The sequence below is a fragment of the Amblyomma americanum genome, chromosome 4 (genome assembly GCF_052857255.1).
Source record: "Amblyomma americanum isolate KBUSLIRL-KWMA chromosome 4, ASM5285725v1, whole genome shotgun sequence".
Classification (NCBI taxonomy): Eukaryota; Metazoa; Arthropoda; class Arachnida; order Ixodida; family Ixodidae; genus Amblyomma; species Amblyomma americanum.
Window position 1 is genome coordinate 114,426,048 of NC_135500.1, and position 18,618 is coordinate 114,444,665.

General features: G+C 47.3%; 1 protein-coding gene across 3 annotated transcripts; it reads right to left on the reverse strand.

Annotated features, from left to right (window-relative positions):
* Window positions 1-34: 34 nt before the first annotated feature.
* LOC144128245 (uncharacterized) lies at window positions 35-13,365 on the reverse strand. 3 transcript variants are annotated; one of them, XM_077661503.1, is made up of 5 exons: window positions 12,188-13,301; window positions 10,619-10,820; window positions 10,463-10,558; window positions 10,032-10,228; window positions 39-3,342 (listed from the first exon to the last, which is right to left on the reverse strand). In XM_077661503.1, the coding sequence occupies exons 1-3, from the start codon at window positions 12,920-12,922 to the stop codon at window positions 10,512-10,514; spliced, it is 984 nt and encodes a 327-aa protein (XP_077517629.1). In that variant the 5' UTR covers window positions 12,923-13,301; the 3' UTR covers window positions 39-3,342; window positions 10,032-10,228; window positions 10,463-10,511. The 3 variants fall into 3 exon arrangements, with proteins under 3 accessions (XP_077517630.1, XP_077517629.1, XP_077517628.1); XM_077661502.1 differs by having other exon boundaries at window positions 39-3,339; window positions 12,188-13,294; XM_077661504.1 differs by lacking the exon at window positions 10,463-10,558 and having other exon boundaries at window positions 35-3,342; window positions 12,188-13,365.
* Between the last annotated feature and the right edge of the window lie 5,253 nt (window positions 13,366-18,618).

Consider the following 18,618-nt stretch of genomic DNA (forward strand, 5'->3'; position numbering starts at 1 on the left):
AGAATTCAAGGAGGCAACAACGGGGGGTTATTTTTAGTGCTAAAAATAGGATATTAATCAGGTTTTTCGAGAATCTGTTCCATGGGTTTTTTCGAGTAGTTTTCGAGAGAAGAAGTAACCCGAAATATTTTATTGTTTTATCACAATACGCCCATGCCCCTACAATATCAACCCCGTTAATATCGACGACTCGAATTAGGGACAATTTTTCTGGAGACGAAGCTTTTTCATTGTATGCATGCCTCGTTAATATGCAAACTTGCTGTCCGGACAGAGGGAAATGCGCAAAGCCCAATGGGCCCATGTGAATGTTAAATTTTGCATAATTAATCTAAGGTAATGAACTAATTTAGTAGAATTAAAAAATACTCAGAGAAACGTCATACAATGGGAAACAATATGTATTTGGTGTCACCCAGCTCCGGTGCATCACTTCTTTTTAATCCTTGGTTCAAGTTACGTGAAACACCCTATATATTTTCTGGGCTCTTATGTCAATCCATCTCTAAATTACAGGCTTCGCCAAGAATCTGTTCACTGGACAAGGTGCTTCTTCATTTTTCCACTTCTATTATAACTACCGCATTATATAAATCACTATCTCCATGCACAGCATTTCACCACCTGCGCTATACCTCCTACCTTTGCATCTTTGTTATGAAAACTTTCTGTGTGATGGTAACTGTGTGAACCACAACACAGCATTGGAGAAGGACGTCATTAGCATATGTACCATTTGCAAATTATGGCAATGAGACACCAGGCCAGTCCCCATGTTTCAGCTACTCACATCGTTGGCATGCACCTCTTGAACATATTCTATGGGGAGCCATGCCGTCAGCAACAAGTGTCATATGAAAGTAATCAGTAAATAAGCAGTGCACTGCTTGACTGTACGTTCCAAGATGTCCATTAGTTTTTATGCCGTGCAAGCAGCTTTTTGGCAAGATATATTTTCTTGAAGGCTCCTTTAAAACTATTAACTTCCCATGTGTAGGTAATATCTACTGGTCTACAATACAAAGGAATCTGAAATAAGCAGGAAAATTTCGACAAGAACAAGAAAATTTGCAAATAGAACAATTTCCAAGTGTGTTCTCCGGGATGTGTCTCTGGTAGACGTGGAATACCTGCTTGCTTTCGGGGCACCCAAGCACTTGGGTGATGGCCTCCCCTTTGCATAAGCAAACAGCTTCGAATCACCAGTGCATTTATATCTGCTACGCAGTTCAACTAGCATGTGTGAGAGTATTAAATTACTAATCCATTCATGGGGCTTAGATTACAGCATCTGTTGCGAAGCTGACACAGCGACTTTGGTGGTGCCGATAGAGTCATCTTTGTTGTTTTATTGTGAAAACATTATTAGCACTTATAAGAAAAGCCGGTGGTGTGCCTTGGTGTGTGTGCACTCGCAGATGGTACAGAAAATCTCGGCAATGGCAAGAAAAATAGGGTGACATCATCAAGCTGCCATATGAGACGCACAGCAAGCCGAGCACCGCCATTTCAGAATAATATGCATGTTGTTCATCTACATAAACTCCACACTGGCCAACCTCAATGTGGCACCAGTGTTGCCGACTAGATTTGTATTAAAATTGTGACGCAACCATTTGTCGTACAGTGTTCCCGGTGATGTCATACAATTTCTTGTTGTATATAGCTTACAAGTGCTAGTAAAGTTAGAGGCTAGCTTGTGACAAGGATTCGAACCGACGACATATGCGCCTTCAACTGTATGCCTTCCCAGGCTCTTTATCCCTTCCCTTACGGCGGGTTCGCCCTTTGTGAGGTGCAGCAGCTTGCTTCAAAAAGTGCCACAGCATTCCTTCCGATGCACTGCCTCACGCAGACAGCCCACACATTTGCAGGCAGCATGAATTTTGTTGTGGCTGTTGGCACAGCTCCATTGCCACTGCGACTCCAGTGCGAACAACCGAAGGTGCCAAAACGAACTTAGGCCAGGAGAGACTGTGCATAGGCAGTACTGAACGAGATGCAGTTGCGTGGATTAGCTCCCAGGGCTTTTGTTTTTCTACAGCTTAAAAGACATGATCAGTAGATTTCAGTAGACAAGGATTGAGTAGGAATAAAGCACATGTCATGAAAACACTGCAGGAGCGCACGTGTGCCCCAACTAGCCCGCTCCACACGTGCTCCCTCTTCACAGCTGCCTTGTTCCATTGACAGTAGCTGTCAGGTGGAGAGCTTTCGTGAGGTGTTTAGGATGCTGTTCACACTGAGGGAGCCACAAAGCCTGATAAATTCCAGACTGGAATGGTATGCCTGCCGGAAAATAAAAAATAAAAATAAGTGATGTCATCAGTGGCATCACCAGAGCAGATAAATACCATTGGATGGAAGTGTTTACGTCACGAGTGGTACAAGGGAAGAGCTTGAGAGCAACCTGGGTCTTACAAGCCGCACCAGTCACTTCTGATAAAGGCATCAACAGCTGCTGATGCTGTCACAGTGCCAACACATCAAGTAAATAGGTGACCCTGTGAATTTTCCATGATTTTGCACCCGTGTTCTTGCATAACATCGAGAAACCTGCTCAACCAAGTAGCTGCCCTAAGCAGGTGATGACAGTGGCAAACAACACTTAGCGAGGAAGTAGAGACTCCAGGTCTGCAGTGGCGTGTCTAATGTAACGGAACAGTGCCTGAAAATGTACAAATGGGCTACTTAATCCAATGGTACCGGCATCCTGCCATGCTCAATGGTTTCCACGCTTCTACAATTTGCACCTGTGACCAAGTGCAACTTCTGCTTAATAGCCAGCTAGCCACAGCATTCATGTCAATGACACTAACCTTTTTTGGTTAGAATCGAATTTCATTAGTGAATTTGCATGCTTTTATTGTTTGCTTTTTGGCTTAAAACGGAAAATCAAACCTCTATGTATAAGCACCAGTGATGAAGTCAGGACTTTTGGCATAAGAGGCAGCTAATGGTTATATAGTACCATAATATGCAATGAAGCGACAGGGACAGCAGTATTAATTCCTCAAAACGAGGGAAAAGTTTTTTTCAGACTTGTGATCATCCTACACAGACCACAACCACAGTGGTGACTGAAATGTTGAGCATTTGTGCCACTGTGCAACAGTTATGCGCTCGAGTCCTGGTGCCTTGCTGTTGCTCCGCGAACTGCAGAGGAGTCACAACCCAACAAGCGGCTGCCTGCTGCTTGATCACCACTCGCCACTATCCCAAGGACCGGTACCATGGAGGATCAGAGATGTTGGCACTAAGTAGTGCAGCCAGGAACCCAGTCGCCATGTCGTCACTTCGAAAACTATTGAGTTTCCCCAAGACGGCATAGGTCAAGTCCTGCTGTAAGAAATGAAAAGGGGTTTGCTGTGAGCATTTTTGGTATGTGCTATATGCTCATATCAACCAACATCTGATCTTAAGTTGAAAAGAAAAGTCATGCCAGTCCGGCAAGGACACATGATCTCTCCAGTATTATTCACTGTATGTGTAAAAGAGACTTGAGAGAACCGAATGGGGGTTAAGGTTAATGGGGATACCTTAGCAACTTTGATTTGCTGATATCACTGAGCAATGTAACTTAGAAGACAATGCAAAGCATGATCGAGGATCTAGACAGGCAAAGCAGAATGGTCGGCATAAATAATAAATTCGAAGAAATCTTAAGTAACGTTTAGCAGTCCCACAAGGGAACAGTAGTTTGGTTTGGTTTAAGGGGGGGTTTAACGGTCTAAAGTGACTGAGGCTATGAGAGACGTCGTAGTGAAGGGCTCCGGAAATTTCGACCACCTGCGGTTCTTTAATGTGCACTGGCATCGCACAGCACACGAGCCTCTAGAATTTCGCCTCCATCTTAATTCGACCGCCGCGCCCGGGATCGAACTCGCGTCTTTCGGGCCAGCAGCCGAGCGCCATAACCACTCACCACAGCGGCGGCTGAACAGTAGTTTAAGATAGGCAGCGACGCACCGGATGTGGCAAGGGAATATACTTAGGGTACGTAGAAAATGCAGATCTGGACCATGAGAGTTAAGTAATTAGGAAATAATACCCCTGTCACATGGTGGTGTCAAGAATGTGGTGGAGTGCATTGGGCAGGCACTTTCAGGTCATAAACTGCAATTTACCACTGTGCCAGAAGGGTATATAACAGCTTTAGGAAGTAGTATGGAAAAAAATTTAACAGTAAAATTATCAAATATCTTAATGTCACTGCCCTAGGCCTGCTTACATGAAGCAAAATTATTGTATAGTTCCCAGTCTAGAATATGTAGGCATCATAAACCGCTTGCAACAAGCAATACGACTGCCCTTTGCGTGCCTGCTAGGAGCCATGGAGCAGCTGTGAACAGTAGAATAACGGCGCGGAAAGAAAGTGAACGCAGACGCCTGCATGCAGCAGTGAACAGCTATTGGCCAGTGTGAACAGCATGCTGACGATGTGGTGCCTGTTCGCACCCTGTTCCCTGTTCGCACGCCAACATTCCGTGCCTAGCTAATAACACTGTGCTGTCATCAGTCTAGCATTGCTTTGTCCATCTGAACTTAATTACCAAACAAATAGTTTTTTTGTTGGCTCCAAAATAAACCGGACAGGACTTGTCAAGCCTATTTCGTGTAAGCGGGCCTTGGTAAGTAGCTAGGGTTGATATGTAGCAAAAGAGGGAGCATCCAACAATACAACAATGGTATACACAACAGCCGCTATGAACAAAATTGAAAGCAATGGTCAACAGCCTGGGTAGAGGCCAGCACTGAAGCGCTCCACAAAAATCATCAGAATTAGTGACAGAATACATACATCAAGGCCAACTAGGGACACAGGTATGAACCGTTAGAAAGAAATAACCAGGAAAATAAGAATGGGGTGGAGTGGCAAGAATCCTTCGAACCTCATCTTCCTGTTCACACGTTGCTAGGAATAGCCACCCCCAACATAGCCCCTGAGGGCCTGCCATCTTGCTCCACATGTGGCCAATGTCCAGGGGAGGGCGCTAGCAGCCCTCCAGTCATTCCCTTATCTGTCAAGAGAGAGCCCTTCCTCTCCCTTGCTAAGAAACGGTGCGGTGTGCTGTGGCGCACGCGTGTTGTCTCTCTTCTTCCCACTGACGACGACCTGGCCAGTCGAGTGGCTGGGCAGCCTCCCTGGGGACTGTCGCCCACAAGCCATGACATGCACTGTATGTTTACATATTCCAGCGATAAACCTGTTCTACTGACTGTTCCCACCTAATGCCTTCTCTGTGCGATGCCGAACAATGAACGAATCTGCCATGGTATTTCTCAAACACTGCAAGTGGGGAAGCTAAGAGTCTTTGTAGGCCTAGATGGCTGAGTGGAGGCCTTGCGTAGCCTAAACCACAACCGCATATACTCTCAGGTCATGGATAGCACTGCACTGACATCCCTCAAGATAAAAGTATCCCCAACAGAAATATTTGCCCCAACTGCCTGCACTGAGATGTGAAGCTGAGACCTGGATGTGAAAAAGCCAGAAGTTAGATTAAGGACAGTGCAGCAAACCGCAGAAGGAAAATCACAGAGGTAATGCTGAGAGATGTAATGTTGGAAACATAACCAGTGGTGTAACATAGTGGACTCCGCCATGAAGACCGAGAGTTGAGTGGAGGGACGAGATTAGGAAATTTGTAGGAAGAAGGTGACTGCAATTGGGAGGAGAGGCCTTTGTGTTGTAGGATACGTAGCCTGGCTGACGATGATGCCAGGTTGTGCATGACCAAATAGCTCGACCGAGATGTTGACATCGCTGTACATTATTCACCAAGTAACTACGGTTGCCTGTTACAAGCAGTGCATCAGGGCCTCTTCAAAGAGTGCACTGGGCGAGACAATGGTCATCAGTCAAGCCATGCTCACTGCAGAATCAAGGCCTCCCTACTAGCTTCCATTATTCTTGTCCTGTGCCTGTCACAAGCACCCCATTCCAGCAAATTTTCTGATCTCGCCTCCACCTTGGGTTTAAGTTTCCTTCCTTTGGAATCCATTCTGCTGTGCAATGGATCACTAGTTATATATCCTTCATATCAAAGCGTCCATGTGGCAAATAAACAAAAATATATATTTAAAATACTTCTAGCAAGAAAGCACAACCACGCAAGATGGTTTCCATGCACATTTGTGAAACACTGTGGGGAAGCCATCTTGCAGGAGTGCGCGTTCTTGGCAGAAAGCTAACTTGCCGCTGCCAGAGTAGAAAAAGCAGGGCACCATCATGCCTGTGCTCGCGCCAAGATATGATATGGTCAGATCTCGGCATTTGACATGCGCCACGCGTTGCTTCCCACAGACTAAAAGGTGCATATGCACTAAGTGCCGCATTTTCAACTGAAGCGGTGTCATGAACACTGCCTGCGGTGGACGGAAAGGCGCATGGTGTGCCCACATGTGGAGCTGGTAATAGCTATGCTGCAGAAGGAATGAGATAAGAGAGAGACGCATGGCTACACTGCTGGGCACTGAAGCGCTCAGAGCAGGATGGAGAGCAAAAGTAAGAAAAAAAGCACACACAGAAATAGCAGCCACTGTGGGATACAGTGAGGAAAAAAGAAAACTAGACCAATGCCATTTTCAAGCAGGATAACATGAGCTTGTTTCCTGTTGTCTTTAGCTCATTTCATGCACAATGTTACAAATGCTCTATTTGCGATTATCAAGGTATCAAATCAGAACTGAAGTTGTATCTTTGCCTGAAACCAGAACTGAACCCATATATTTTATGTCATCTTGGAACCGAACCTGAACCCGAACGATTAAGAGGAACCATCCCTAACTGGTTCGGGACACGGTTCAGCCCCACTTTTGGTGTACCACCGTATAACTTTCTCCCTTTTTTTTTCACCCAGAATAGAGAGCTTACCTCACAGATTTATCCACCAAGAGCTGCACTAGGCAGCGTAAAAATGGCACCCTATCTATCAGATAACAAAAATGAGACAATAGTATGCCTACAAAACAAACTAAATGCTTCCATAATGCACGTTTGTTAATCATAAAACATTCTACAGCAGACCAATGAGAAACCTTGTCAAATATGCTCCTTTGTTAACATTATTTGTTGAAAATTTTAATCACATTGTTAAAACTACTCAAACATGAAAACACCAATGTGAGTAGTCCTCCTTTCTTGGTGTCATGTACCACTCATCTGTGAAACGCATTCAACAATCAAGCCCTTGTTGAACACTTATTTTCGAACGCATTCACAGTCTTCGACAGCACCTACAAAGCAAAGGTTGTACAAATTTGGGTAGTTTTTTTTTTTTTACAGGATCTGAAGATTGCTTGTTGCAGGCGATGAAAATAAGCACAGAAGAGCAGGCTTGGGGCAGCAGTAGAGGTAGTAATAAAAAAAGAGAAGCCAGTTCTCTTCTTAAACCACTCGTCACTAGATCAGACCAGCCCAGCTGACGGGTTGTGTCCTTTAGTTTACCTTCTGGGGATTTAGCGGGCCAGTGCTTCTTCCAGTGCTCCTCCAGTGAATTTTCGTAGAATTGTGTTGTTGCACTGTTTCTCATTATGAACCTGAAGAAACTACCACATCTGAGATCTTAATTTACGAACTCACTGTCCAGTAGCCTACCTGCCCATTTCCTTTCGCTTTCCCTAAAGAGAGAGGCGCGTGGTAGTCAAACAGCCTAGACTAAAAGAAGGACTTGGAATCCCGGACCTAGATGCCCTAGCCATAGCGCTGCATGTGCAGTGGATGCTCCGCGCGGTCGAGTGTGATATGCCGCTGACGCGAACACTAACATCGTTCTTTTTGTCAACGCGGCTAAGTGCCTTCACGCAGCAACCGCTGCCGCACACCGCTCCCCGCGCAGGGACGCCGCTCGCATTTTACAGCGCCGCGGCCACGGACATGAATCTCATAAGAGCGACTTTCACCGAGCCCTCACGCGAGATTGCCCTCAAGACTATGTTAAGCCTCGTGACCCCTGCGCTTCCACCCCATCTTCATCAGGTGCTAATGACGGCCGAAAAACCAATGTGGAGGTACCTGACGGCGCATTTCCTGGACGCGCGCCGCGCTTCATTCATGTGGCGATTCACGCGGGGCATCCTGCCAATTAAACGCCGCACCTTTGTTTAGCGAAGCTCCGGACTCGTGGACGCGTGCCCTTTCTGTGGAACCGCGGAGACATCAACGCATATCTTTCAGGACTGCATAATACCAGCAGCGCTTCTCGAACGTCTCCGCGATCTGTTCGGCCTCCCGGGCATCCCGTTCCAAACCACTCGGTACTTTAACCCGATGCCCAGCGAGGCACGAAACCAGTTCGCGCTGGCGCTCGCGGAGAATAGTTATCAAATTTGGGTGGCCCGATGCCACACGGCTTACAGCGGACGCATTCCCGACCTGATGGAGGTGAAGAACAAGATAAGGAAGGAACTGTGGTTCCACCTCCAGTGCGAAAGAAGACACCTGGGACGGAAGAAGTTTTGCGAAGAATGGCAACCGATGATCATCTTTGAAGAATGCGGAGAGAAGATCAGCATCAAGTATTAGGAGACCAGCTCACAACGGGCCTCGATCCGCCGCTGAGAATTGAGTGTAGCGCAAGTGTACTGTCTCGCCCTCGCGATGGCGTCGCCCTCACTTGCTAGAGCCCCTTGGCAGGGAAACTGCCTGCAGCCCCAAAACAAAACCACCCTCACCCATGTGGTGTGGGGGGCCTTGCCTGGGGTTGCGCCTGAATGATGATGGTTGGTTGAGATATGCATTCTCACTGGGAGACGGCACTTATAGCGTCGTCCTCCCCTACCATCTGACAAGGCAAGGCAGGGAAGTATCAAATAGGTTGGCCACACAAGCTCCGAACACAATACACTCGCCCACAATGTCAGCACTGCAGTGGCATTACGTCCACAGCAACAATTATCCTTCTTTGCAGGCTATCATTAAAGATGCAAACTCTGGATAGCCCAACAGGGTGGACGTAGATATGTGTCATGCTTAACGGCTGGTAAAAAAACGAGAAATTCAGTGATGATTGTTCAGCCCTGAAGACGGGCTTTATATCCTGGAAGCTTGGCATAGAAAACGTGGTGGCTGCCCTGGCGCTACCTATAACAGCCACAGCTCACAGAGGTCAATTTCTACAGCATCTGGCCTAAATTTTGCACAGAGGTGTCTGAAATGAACATCTCGGTCACAAACAACCTGGCTAAGCTCTTGTTTGGGCACCACCTGTTCTGCATTGAAATTTAACAAGATCCTCGACACCGCGCCCAGTTGTGATTCCCGTTGCGTTGCAATTGTTCCCCTAAGTTCTTAGCGAGAACAATGGCATCAGCAAATCGGATGTCACCGAGGTTTTTCACCATGACTTGCATCGCCAAGTTTTCCCACTCCAACGGGCCTGAGTACCTCTCGTAAGCAAGTGATTATTAACAGTGGGGAGAATGCATCACCTTGCGTGACACCCTTCCAAATTAGAATTTTATAATTTTTCCTGTGAAGGATCACGATCGTGGTGCACAGTCCCTATAGACACAGATCGAGAGACAGAAAAAAGATAATGTGGCACAGATATTTTCTAGCCGCTTCACAAATATCTCTCTCACGCCCTGATTGCTCAATGCTTTGTGATTGCCGATGTTCCCATGGACTCAAATGCTTTTAGGCACTATCCTCAACTAAGGTGGACATAATCCGGAAACTGTGGCAAACCTGAAGCAGGATATTCAAAATACTGAAACTTTTCTTCTGAATGGTATCCTTGAGGAAAAAGTGTTTACACTCTGCTACGTAAAGCCCTAAACTCAGTGAAAGCTGTCACTGTGCTACTGCCTGTCTTTCGCTAATGGCTAAGAGCTACACATAGCAAGCCTCTGTTAACGTAAAATTCTGATAAGGCAAACAAATCTTCTGGTCCCTTTAATTACCTTAATGATATTCTACCATACTTTATCATGGGAAAGAACCAACAGCCTACACCTCAATCCTAAGGAACACGGGTTTGAATGGATGCCGGAACGTATTTCGGATGAGGAAGCGCAGGCAGACTTACGTAGCATGTTTCCTTCTTTCCGCGTGCAGTAGTTGGTCGTAGACGAGGCAGTGTGGTGGCGTATGAGGTGTAGACAGTGCAGTAGCTGATCACCACAGACCAAAGTCCTGCAGGTAACAGGAAGCATCCTTGTGACTGCTGTGCTAAACGGTTCTTTGGAACGAGCTACCGAGTTCCCTCAGGAGCGTAGCCAAGTGCTGAAAAGAAAAGAAATATTGGTTAACAGCACTGTGCAAGTAAGAGCAATGTGCAGCCAAATGACACACACCTAGGTGATCGAGCTAATGCTGGTCTCAAGATCAGCACCTAACCATTAAACCACCGTGTCCCTTACGGCAGTGTACGAAAACTGCAACATCAGCAAGGGTACAACTACAGTACGGTCGTAACCATGCACAGTTGGAAAACGAAACATTCAAGGCGACGCTTACCATGAAACATGGATGCAGACTAGGCACCCAGAGATTTGAAGTGTAGACCTTATGTCTGCGTTGTTGTTGCGATTGAAATTCTTGCTGTTTGCGTTACTGGAAGTACAGGACACGAGCATTTAGACTCCTTGCAAAGGAAGGCACCACTTTACTCACCTCTGTCTACCTGAGCACAGACTTCTGTCTGTGTGTTTCTGCTGCGCATTGATGCAGAGCTTCTGATGTGTGTTAATGAAGAGGTGCTGGTGCCTTTGCTTTTTGTGGTGTGCTTTTTGCAAAAGTATGGCCTTCTCCTTTGGCTTGAAAAACCGTCCACAGCAGAAGCAGCTTCCGGTCTTGTGCTAGGGACATTGGACCCCTGCGAAGAACGTGAAGGCTCTTCAGCTGCCAGTGCAACGCTCTTTACCTGAAATGACTGAGATACACCTTAGTGGTGAACCCAAGCATTGAGTAAAAACAAACAAAACGGGCAGTGGCATCAGTCAAAACAAGACCTTGTCTTTCCATGCACCTGATGCTTAATGAGCTGTAATATGTCCGTCCTGCTGCATTTGTAGTGATGTATAAACTATAGGAGCAGTTTAAGGTAGTACAACTCAATATTGGTTTGTGCAGCATTTAAAACAAGCATGGTGCCAGTAATGGAACCCCTTCAAATAATGTAGAAGGCATAAAAAAAGCACTGAAGCAGTCTCAGCATCAGACTGTTTTTTTTTTTAGGTCTTCTCCATTTCCAGAAGAACATGAAGTGAACGAAGCAAAAGTCACTCTCTCAGAGCACCCTGACACAGTCGGTCCCATTGTTGAAGATGAATAAGCCCCAAGCTCAGTGAACACCGCTAGTCAGCTACTGCTGGAAATGGTACCTGGCCATGCACCACCGGTCAATGAAGTTGAGAAAGCGGTAGCAGTAATGTCTCCAAGCCCTGTGCTTGCAGTTTCGTCAGCTGATAGTACTGAGGCAGCGAACGCCGCAGAGCTGAGTACAATCCAAATGCCAAAAAAAATTAAACCTCGCGATCAGCCAGTGGGGCGTGCAGTCACTGTAATTGGACTGCCCAAAAGAAGGAAAGTTCCAAAGGCCTTCTCTGATCTCAGTAAAGTTGAGAAACAAAAGAGAATTCTTGGTTGGCTGGTTGGAGACAAACGCCAGGCTTACCTTGGGACAAGAAATTTGCCTGAGTGAGTGAACTTAAATGTCCTATTCCAATTTTTCCAGCTCTTTTGTGGAAAGAGGCTAGGTGGACATGTGGCTGTGTATGTGGTTGTGCGTAGCTATACATCACTTATAAGCCCATTTTGTAGCCTATTGGACACTAGGTGATTTAAATTTTGTGGTTATTGTTTTGGCTAAATACGATGGGCGTTTTTTGAAAGTGGCCTTTCATCATATGTACGGTGAACTCTGCAGCTACTGAGGTGCTAAGGATAGAAAAGTGCCAGAATGTTAAAGAAAGCGCTTTAGCAAAAGCCAAAAAAAAAAAAAAATTAGGACGAGACCTTGGAAATTCTAAAGTGTGTTCGGCGAAAGCCTTGTAGATCATACGACGCTTGATGTTTGCGTGCAGCGCGACATCGCTCGCATGCCTGTTGGCTAGCATTGCGACGGACACTGATGGAGACATTCACTGTGGGACCTGTGGTCGACATCTGGCCCGACGTGTAGTACGCCAATGGTCGGATTTGCATGAATGAAATTCGCGATGAGATGAGAAGCGCACTCACTGCGTTTAGACGAGGCAGGTGGGGTGGCATTGGTGGGTAGACATAGCCGATGGTTGTTGGGTATGACAGCATCTTCCCTTCACGCAGTGAGTGCAGACACGTCTGGCACACCGCGAATGCCGTCAAGTCAGGGTTCGGGTAATGCTCCTGCAGAATGTCGCAGAGTGGCGCCTTGCTGAGATCGTTTGTGAACCACCGTCGATCGCACACCGAGCACGTTGCACCAAGCTCGTTCTGTTCAAAGTGCTTCTCGAAGTAGTTTGTGGCCGCCGTGTACAGTACCCTCGGCGACACTGTTGACACACGGCTCTCTTGTTGTTGCGAGGTGTTGGCGCTAGATGTGCTCGGGCCTGGTTGCGACGACAACCGCTTTCGGTCCGCTTCTCTCGCTTTCGTACAAAGCGATGAGGCCAGTCGCTTCGTGCGTCTGCGTTCCGTGTCCCTTGCCTTGGCACCTGGCGATGCGGCCAGTCGCTGTTGGCGCTTTCTTTCTGCCTCCCTTGCTTTCGTCCCAGGTGAAGCATTGCGCCGTCGCCAACGTTTTCGTTCCGCATCTCTCGCCCTAGTCCCAGGAGAAGCCTGGCGCCGCCGTTGACGCATTCGTTCATTGATCTTCCGCCGTCTGGTGTTGGGGGAATCCGCCTTCCTGCGCCTGTCAGAACCGCTTGGTGCGGAATCACTGGGCCGCTGGGAGGCCATCCCACCATGTTCTCCTTCCTCCATGCATCCGTACATCCGACCCACTCACTCGACTACAATAAAGTCCCTAGATCAGCTTTTTATTTTTTAGTAAAGCTCATAAAGGGACTTTAGAGTGCAACACGCCTAGAATGTCCTGTATATTCTAGCAAGTCTGACCTACTGGCTGGAATATTCTCAAATATTCGTCTGACGAACAGTGTTGTCACCTCTGTTTACGAGCATTTCGCCAAAATGCGTTCCAAAATCCGCTAAATGTTTTATAATAACGCCAAAGAATCCGCTAATATGCACTGTGATGCTAGATGTAAAAATACTTGCAGTGCGTCCTTTCTTCGGCTAGAAATGAAAGCAAATGTAGCGATTCAGTGTCGGAACTATGATCAAAACATGGGGCTAAGCGAAACCAGAAAGAGCGGCGTTTCAAGCAGCGTCTGCTTGTGCGCGCATCATAACCAGACATGAGCGCGAGGTCAAGGAAAAGGTGGCATATTTTATCGCGCAACTGTGGCTAGCAAAAAAAAACTTCTTCAACCGTCCAGACACATTATTTTTTTAGCAACATTCGTTGACAGCGTCCAGGGCAGCTCGAACCGCATCGTTTTGCGCCTGCTGCGTCCTCAGCGAGCGTTCCTGCCAGTAATTTTGTTTAAAGGCGTGAGTAAAAACAAGAATAGGCTGTAAGTTAATTCTATTCTCCTCAAATGCACAGTCCGCAATAACCTGTGTAGAAAGTACTCCACAAGGTGCCATTCTTCATAGGTTTATTGTATATAAACATTAGGAGATAGCGACAAGGGTTACAGAGTCGATCAATATCACACTGCCTGAGTAATTACAAGAAGAAAAAAAAAACACGAGAGGAGTGTAAATATGTTCGGACTAGTCACGATTAGCCGGAAGCAACTCTATGCGAGCGTTAAATCAGAGCCACGGAAAAACTGTGTGAAGTCAAAACACAAATGCACCAGCTTCATCGGAATCGTTGTCAGCCACCTGCAGGTAAAGTGGCTGACACGTAGCACTTCCTGAAGTTGATGGTTCACTCTGTCCACTGTAGCTGGTATCAGTTCCAATGAGTCGGGTAACTTTTTCTGGAAGTTGGTAGTCAAAACGTCATTTATCGGGCCTCTTCAGCCCCGCTCTGATCACAATAAAGGCGTTAGCTGACGAGCCTGTTTCGCAGCTTTGCCTTGAGCGAGTTCATCTGGCTGAATGATCTTTCAACTTCCATGTTCGAGTAAGGTAGGTCCAGCTTTGAGATAGCAAAGTCCGCTATAGTTCTCTGAATGGGTTCTCTCCAGGAGAGTCTCTAATTTTTTTACTTCGCACAAGTTCTGAGCCGTTGAGGTATTCGTCCATGTGACAGTCGTGATGCACTTCCAATGGCTTTCCGCCCCATCTATTTCGCCTGGCGGTACGCCTACCACTTCCATCAGTGGGACTAGAGAGGGCTTCAGTACACACAAGGCTTTTTCTACTGACAACTGCCCCACGTTTTTTAACGTTACAGTGGTGTTAGGAAGACTCTGCTGTACCTGCTCGATGAGGGAAACCAGGAACTTTATGCATCGCTTTCTTAACATGTCCTCGTCTTCTTGACAGTAAAGTCCGCTTCCTTCATTCCTTGCATGTTGTTGTTGTTGTTGTTGTTGACCTCATGTTTTCGAATAAGTGGCCCAAATACAGTTTTGGGTCTAGGCAGTCCTCTACTTTAGTCTTATTGTGTCGACGTTTACTGTTGGAAGCAACTTTTTTTATTAGAGTAGACAGAAGTCGCACGAGCTCTTCCAGACTTTGTCTGGTCCGCATTCTTCGCATCAAAAGACTTGTTCACTGTTTGTATTTCCAGGTGTACTGGCTTTAGGAATAGCAAATAAGCTTTGTTCGCGTCATCACAGTACATGGAGTGAAGCACTTCCGCACCGTTACATTTTTCCGTCCACCTAACTGTTTGGAAATGTGCCTTCAGCACTCGTTCCACTGCTGTCGCGATAAAAAGCCATCTAGCCGAGCAAGCTTGCAGATCTTCGGAGGCGCTTCTCCGCTGTTCAAGAGATCAAACAGTTTCTTGTACGCTTGCTGCCGTAATGAGGACCTAGCGAACCAATGGTAAGTTTCACTCACAAGGTAATCTTATAAGCTTCTTGGGAGTCCTTGTCCCACGGCGGCTGATGTCGCCAGCTGGAGCAAATGGCAGGCGCATCTAATCAAAGCCAGATGGGGAGCGCATAGCCTTATTGAGCTGTTCATAGACGCCGTTCTTTACGCCTTTCGTAACGCTAGCGTTGTCTGTCCCGATATCAATCAGATTTTTCAATTTGTGATCGTCCAGTGCAGATTTTATGGCCTCAAAAATGATGCGTGCATCGCATGTTTCTGGCACGCATAGGGACAGGAATGTTGTTACAATTGATGGCATTGCTCCACTGCAGTAAATGACACGACAAATACTTTTTTACCGATATGTCAGTTGATTCGTCAACAATGATGCTGTATTTGCTGTTGCCAATGCCAGATGAAAGGTCCCCTTTAAATTGCCGGGACAGAACATTTTTAAGCACTGCAGAGAATTTTGACCTCTTCATTCGCCTTTGGCAGCCGCACTGTCTGGGAATGATTTCTTGATGAATTCTGCCAGATTGTCGGCAGTCATAATGCTGCAAATATCAGCTATAGAAGCAAGGGGAGGGAGGAAGCACTGAGAGAGAGCGTTCAAAATGTAGAGCAACTGTTTGTTCCAAGCTGCTGGCGCCGAGGTAACCTCCGCTTTTACGGAGTGCTGAGGCGAGGTAGAGTAGCACAATTGTGGCCGAGGCGCCAGCGTGTCGTCTGTCGCCGTACCTCGCAGTGTCGATGCATGGGGTAAATTGGCACCCTATAGCAGCCAGGTGCGGAGAGGCGCAAGCTGCGAATCTCTCCGCAGGCTTCTTCAAGGCGTATCACATATAACGGCCCACGCCAACTGGCTCGCATCGCGGATGATGAGCAGGCTGCCGGCAAAGCGGCTCAAGTCCCTTCCTCGCACATAACCCGTGGGCGAATTTTTTTACTAAAGCAAGATGACAGAATTGCTCATTTTGTTCAGATCCACTACAAATCCATTTATGTAACCTGAAATCCGCTAAAACAATGAGACCCACCAATAAAAGATTCAAAATCCGCTAAAAATCCGCCAGCCGCTAGACGGACATTTTTGCCGCTAAGAGGCAACAAAAGTCACTAAATTTAGCGAGAAAACCGCTAAAATGGCAACACTGCTGGCGAAGGAGCGCCGTCGCAGTACAGTATATTCTAGGCACTGTAGTCGCAGCGCGCACTCGCTCTGCCTACCGGTGCACGTGACGTCACTGTTGCTACTGGCAGCTGCGCTTCGGCGCCGCCACCTGTCGCCGAGGGTTACCGAGCGGCGAGGAGGGTGTGCGCCGGTGCGGGGGAGGGTCACAGCTGGCACCGTTCCAGGCTTTGGGTGTAACGGACGGACGGTCACCACGAGTATGAGCCATTAAAGGCTTTCGCCTTAAAATCAGCATCGCAGTAAGTTCGACAACTCACTTCCCTCGGCTGAAAGTTGAGACATTCCACACACGGTACACGCGCGCGTGAACAGTCACCTTTCCTGTGCGGCGAAAATTTTTGTGCAATGCGGCATGATTTACTTTGGGGGAACAGTTCGGTGTCGTCTAGCCAGACCAGATCTGTACGTGCACTCACCATCCGTGGACATACCTGTCGGGCGGTACACTGCCAACGTTGCATTTAATCCGCTTAATCTTCGACTCAAGAACGGTAGTGAGCAAGTCCTTGTCTTTTTTGAGGCAGGTCAGGGCGGAGAGTACCAGCGCCTCTGGGTGGGCTCGAAACATGCTAGCACAGCAACTAATGTATCAACCCGAATTAAGTCAGTCTCTGGCCAGTGAAGCGCTTCTCGTAGAAGGCAGGCATAAGTACCGGCGGCGCCTTCGGAAAATAATGGAGGGAAAACGCATGCGTAGTGCGTTGCTGGAAAAAGTATGCTTCGAATGGCACATCTTTTAAAGGGGCTGTGAAGGGGGCTCTAATAAAGTTGCGGCATGCCTGGGATATTGAAGCGTGCGCCGCTTCACGAACAGTGTCCAGCAAGAATTTTTTTAAATTCGCTTTGTAGAAGCTGAGTTATCTGTAGTTAAAATTTGAATTTCAGCGTCATCGCGCCTTTCCCTCTCCTCTCGTCACTTTTTGCACGCTGGAAGGTAGGCGCTCCTTCGCCGACCCCCTCTGGGAGCGGAGCTTCCCGACCCGCTGGATATAAGCGGCTTATTGGCCGCGGCCACGGTACCTGCCTGACGCCTGAAAGAATCTAACCAATGGCCACCTCTCTTTGTCTACGCAGATGCGGAGGAGGGTGCGAGTATGAAAAGGTCGCCGGGAAGGGCTCGCCAACTTTGATGCGCGATTGTGGGTCGTCTGCTGCGTGTAGAAAAGTATTATTTGGCTCTGGTCTTCATGGCAACAGAGTGCAGTGATTAAATGAGTTAATGTGCTCTCCTCGGAAGGCGTTTCAGAGCCTCTTTAAGTAGCAACATACGTGGCTCGCCACAGTGACACTTCATGGGGCGAAATGCACCAGCTGTCACCTCACATTGGTGAAAATGCAAATAAGAAACTAAATTGACGTTAGGGAAGTGTGAAGCAATTAATATATCATGCCTATGAGCGGGATACAACGAAAACGCACAACAAAACGTGAGAAAATCACAAAACCGAGATTATGCGGTTGCATGGCAGTCCCGTGTTTTCCTACAATCTGCGCTTCTTTTACGTAGCGTTTGCCGATTTTAGGCTTTTCTGTGCACAATCGAAACATTTCAGGAAGTATACCACTCATCCATTGCAGAGGGCAAGTTTTCTTGGACAGAAAACCCACCGTAAACTTGGAAGCGAATCACGTTTCACGGGTGCCGCCGGCTGCCGGTCCACACTATAGAGTAGCGACGGTAGCGCTACTTGCAGGCGAAACACTCACCGAGGCTCTCTGGCTTGTCTGTCTTGAAGCTATACTTGCACTGCTTGGCCAGGCGCACTTCTCTCTCTTCAGGACTCTCATTACGAAGTTTAGCACGACGCTTTTGCAGTGCCTCGGCTCGGCGAGCAATGTCCGCCGGGTGATCGGACGCAGCCTGGAGCCATTCGCATACTAGGCCCGGCTGGCCCGACCTTCATGGCATCGCGGAGGCGTCAGAGGCGTCTTTCCATGGAGGAAGAAAAAGCAGCAGAAAGCAAAAGCAGCAATGAGAGCCGCATTGACGAGATCCTGTCATCATGAAGTTCAAGACAGTTTTGACGGCCAGTACAGTATAAGGCTGAAAGCAGCAGGTTGCCCGACGAGACTGCTATCCATTGTCGCAGAAGGGATTCTGCAAGCACTTAGAGGCAGAAAATATGTCACAACCGCATCAGAAGGAAGCCGTACGCGGTTATTCCTTACATTAATGGCATTTCCCACAGTCTCAGAAAGGTATAGGTGCAAGAGATGGTTTAAAAGTGCTCATGTCAGCACCCAACAAATTAGGAAGCCTGTGCGCCAAATTAAACAGCGAGCAAAGAAAATCAATGCAAGAAAAAGCACCGGAAAAAACATGTGAAATGTGTGAAAAGAGGGTTTATAAAATACCTCTGTCATGCGGACGCACCTGCATTGGTCAAACAGGGCCCTGTTTGAATGAACGGCTTCGAGAGCACAAAAGGTACCT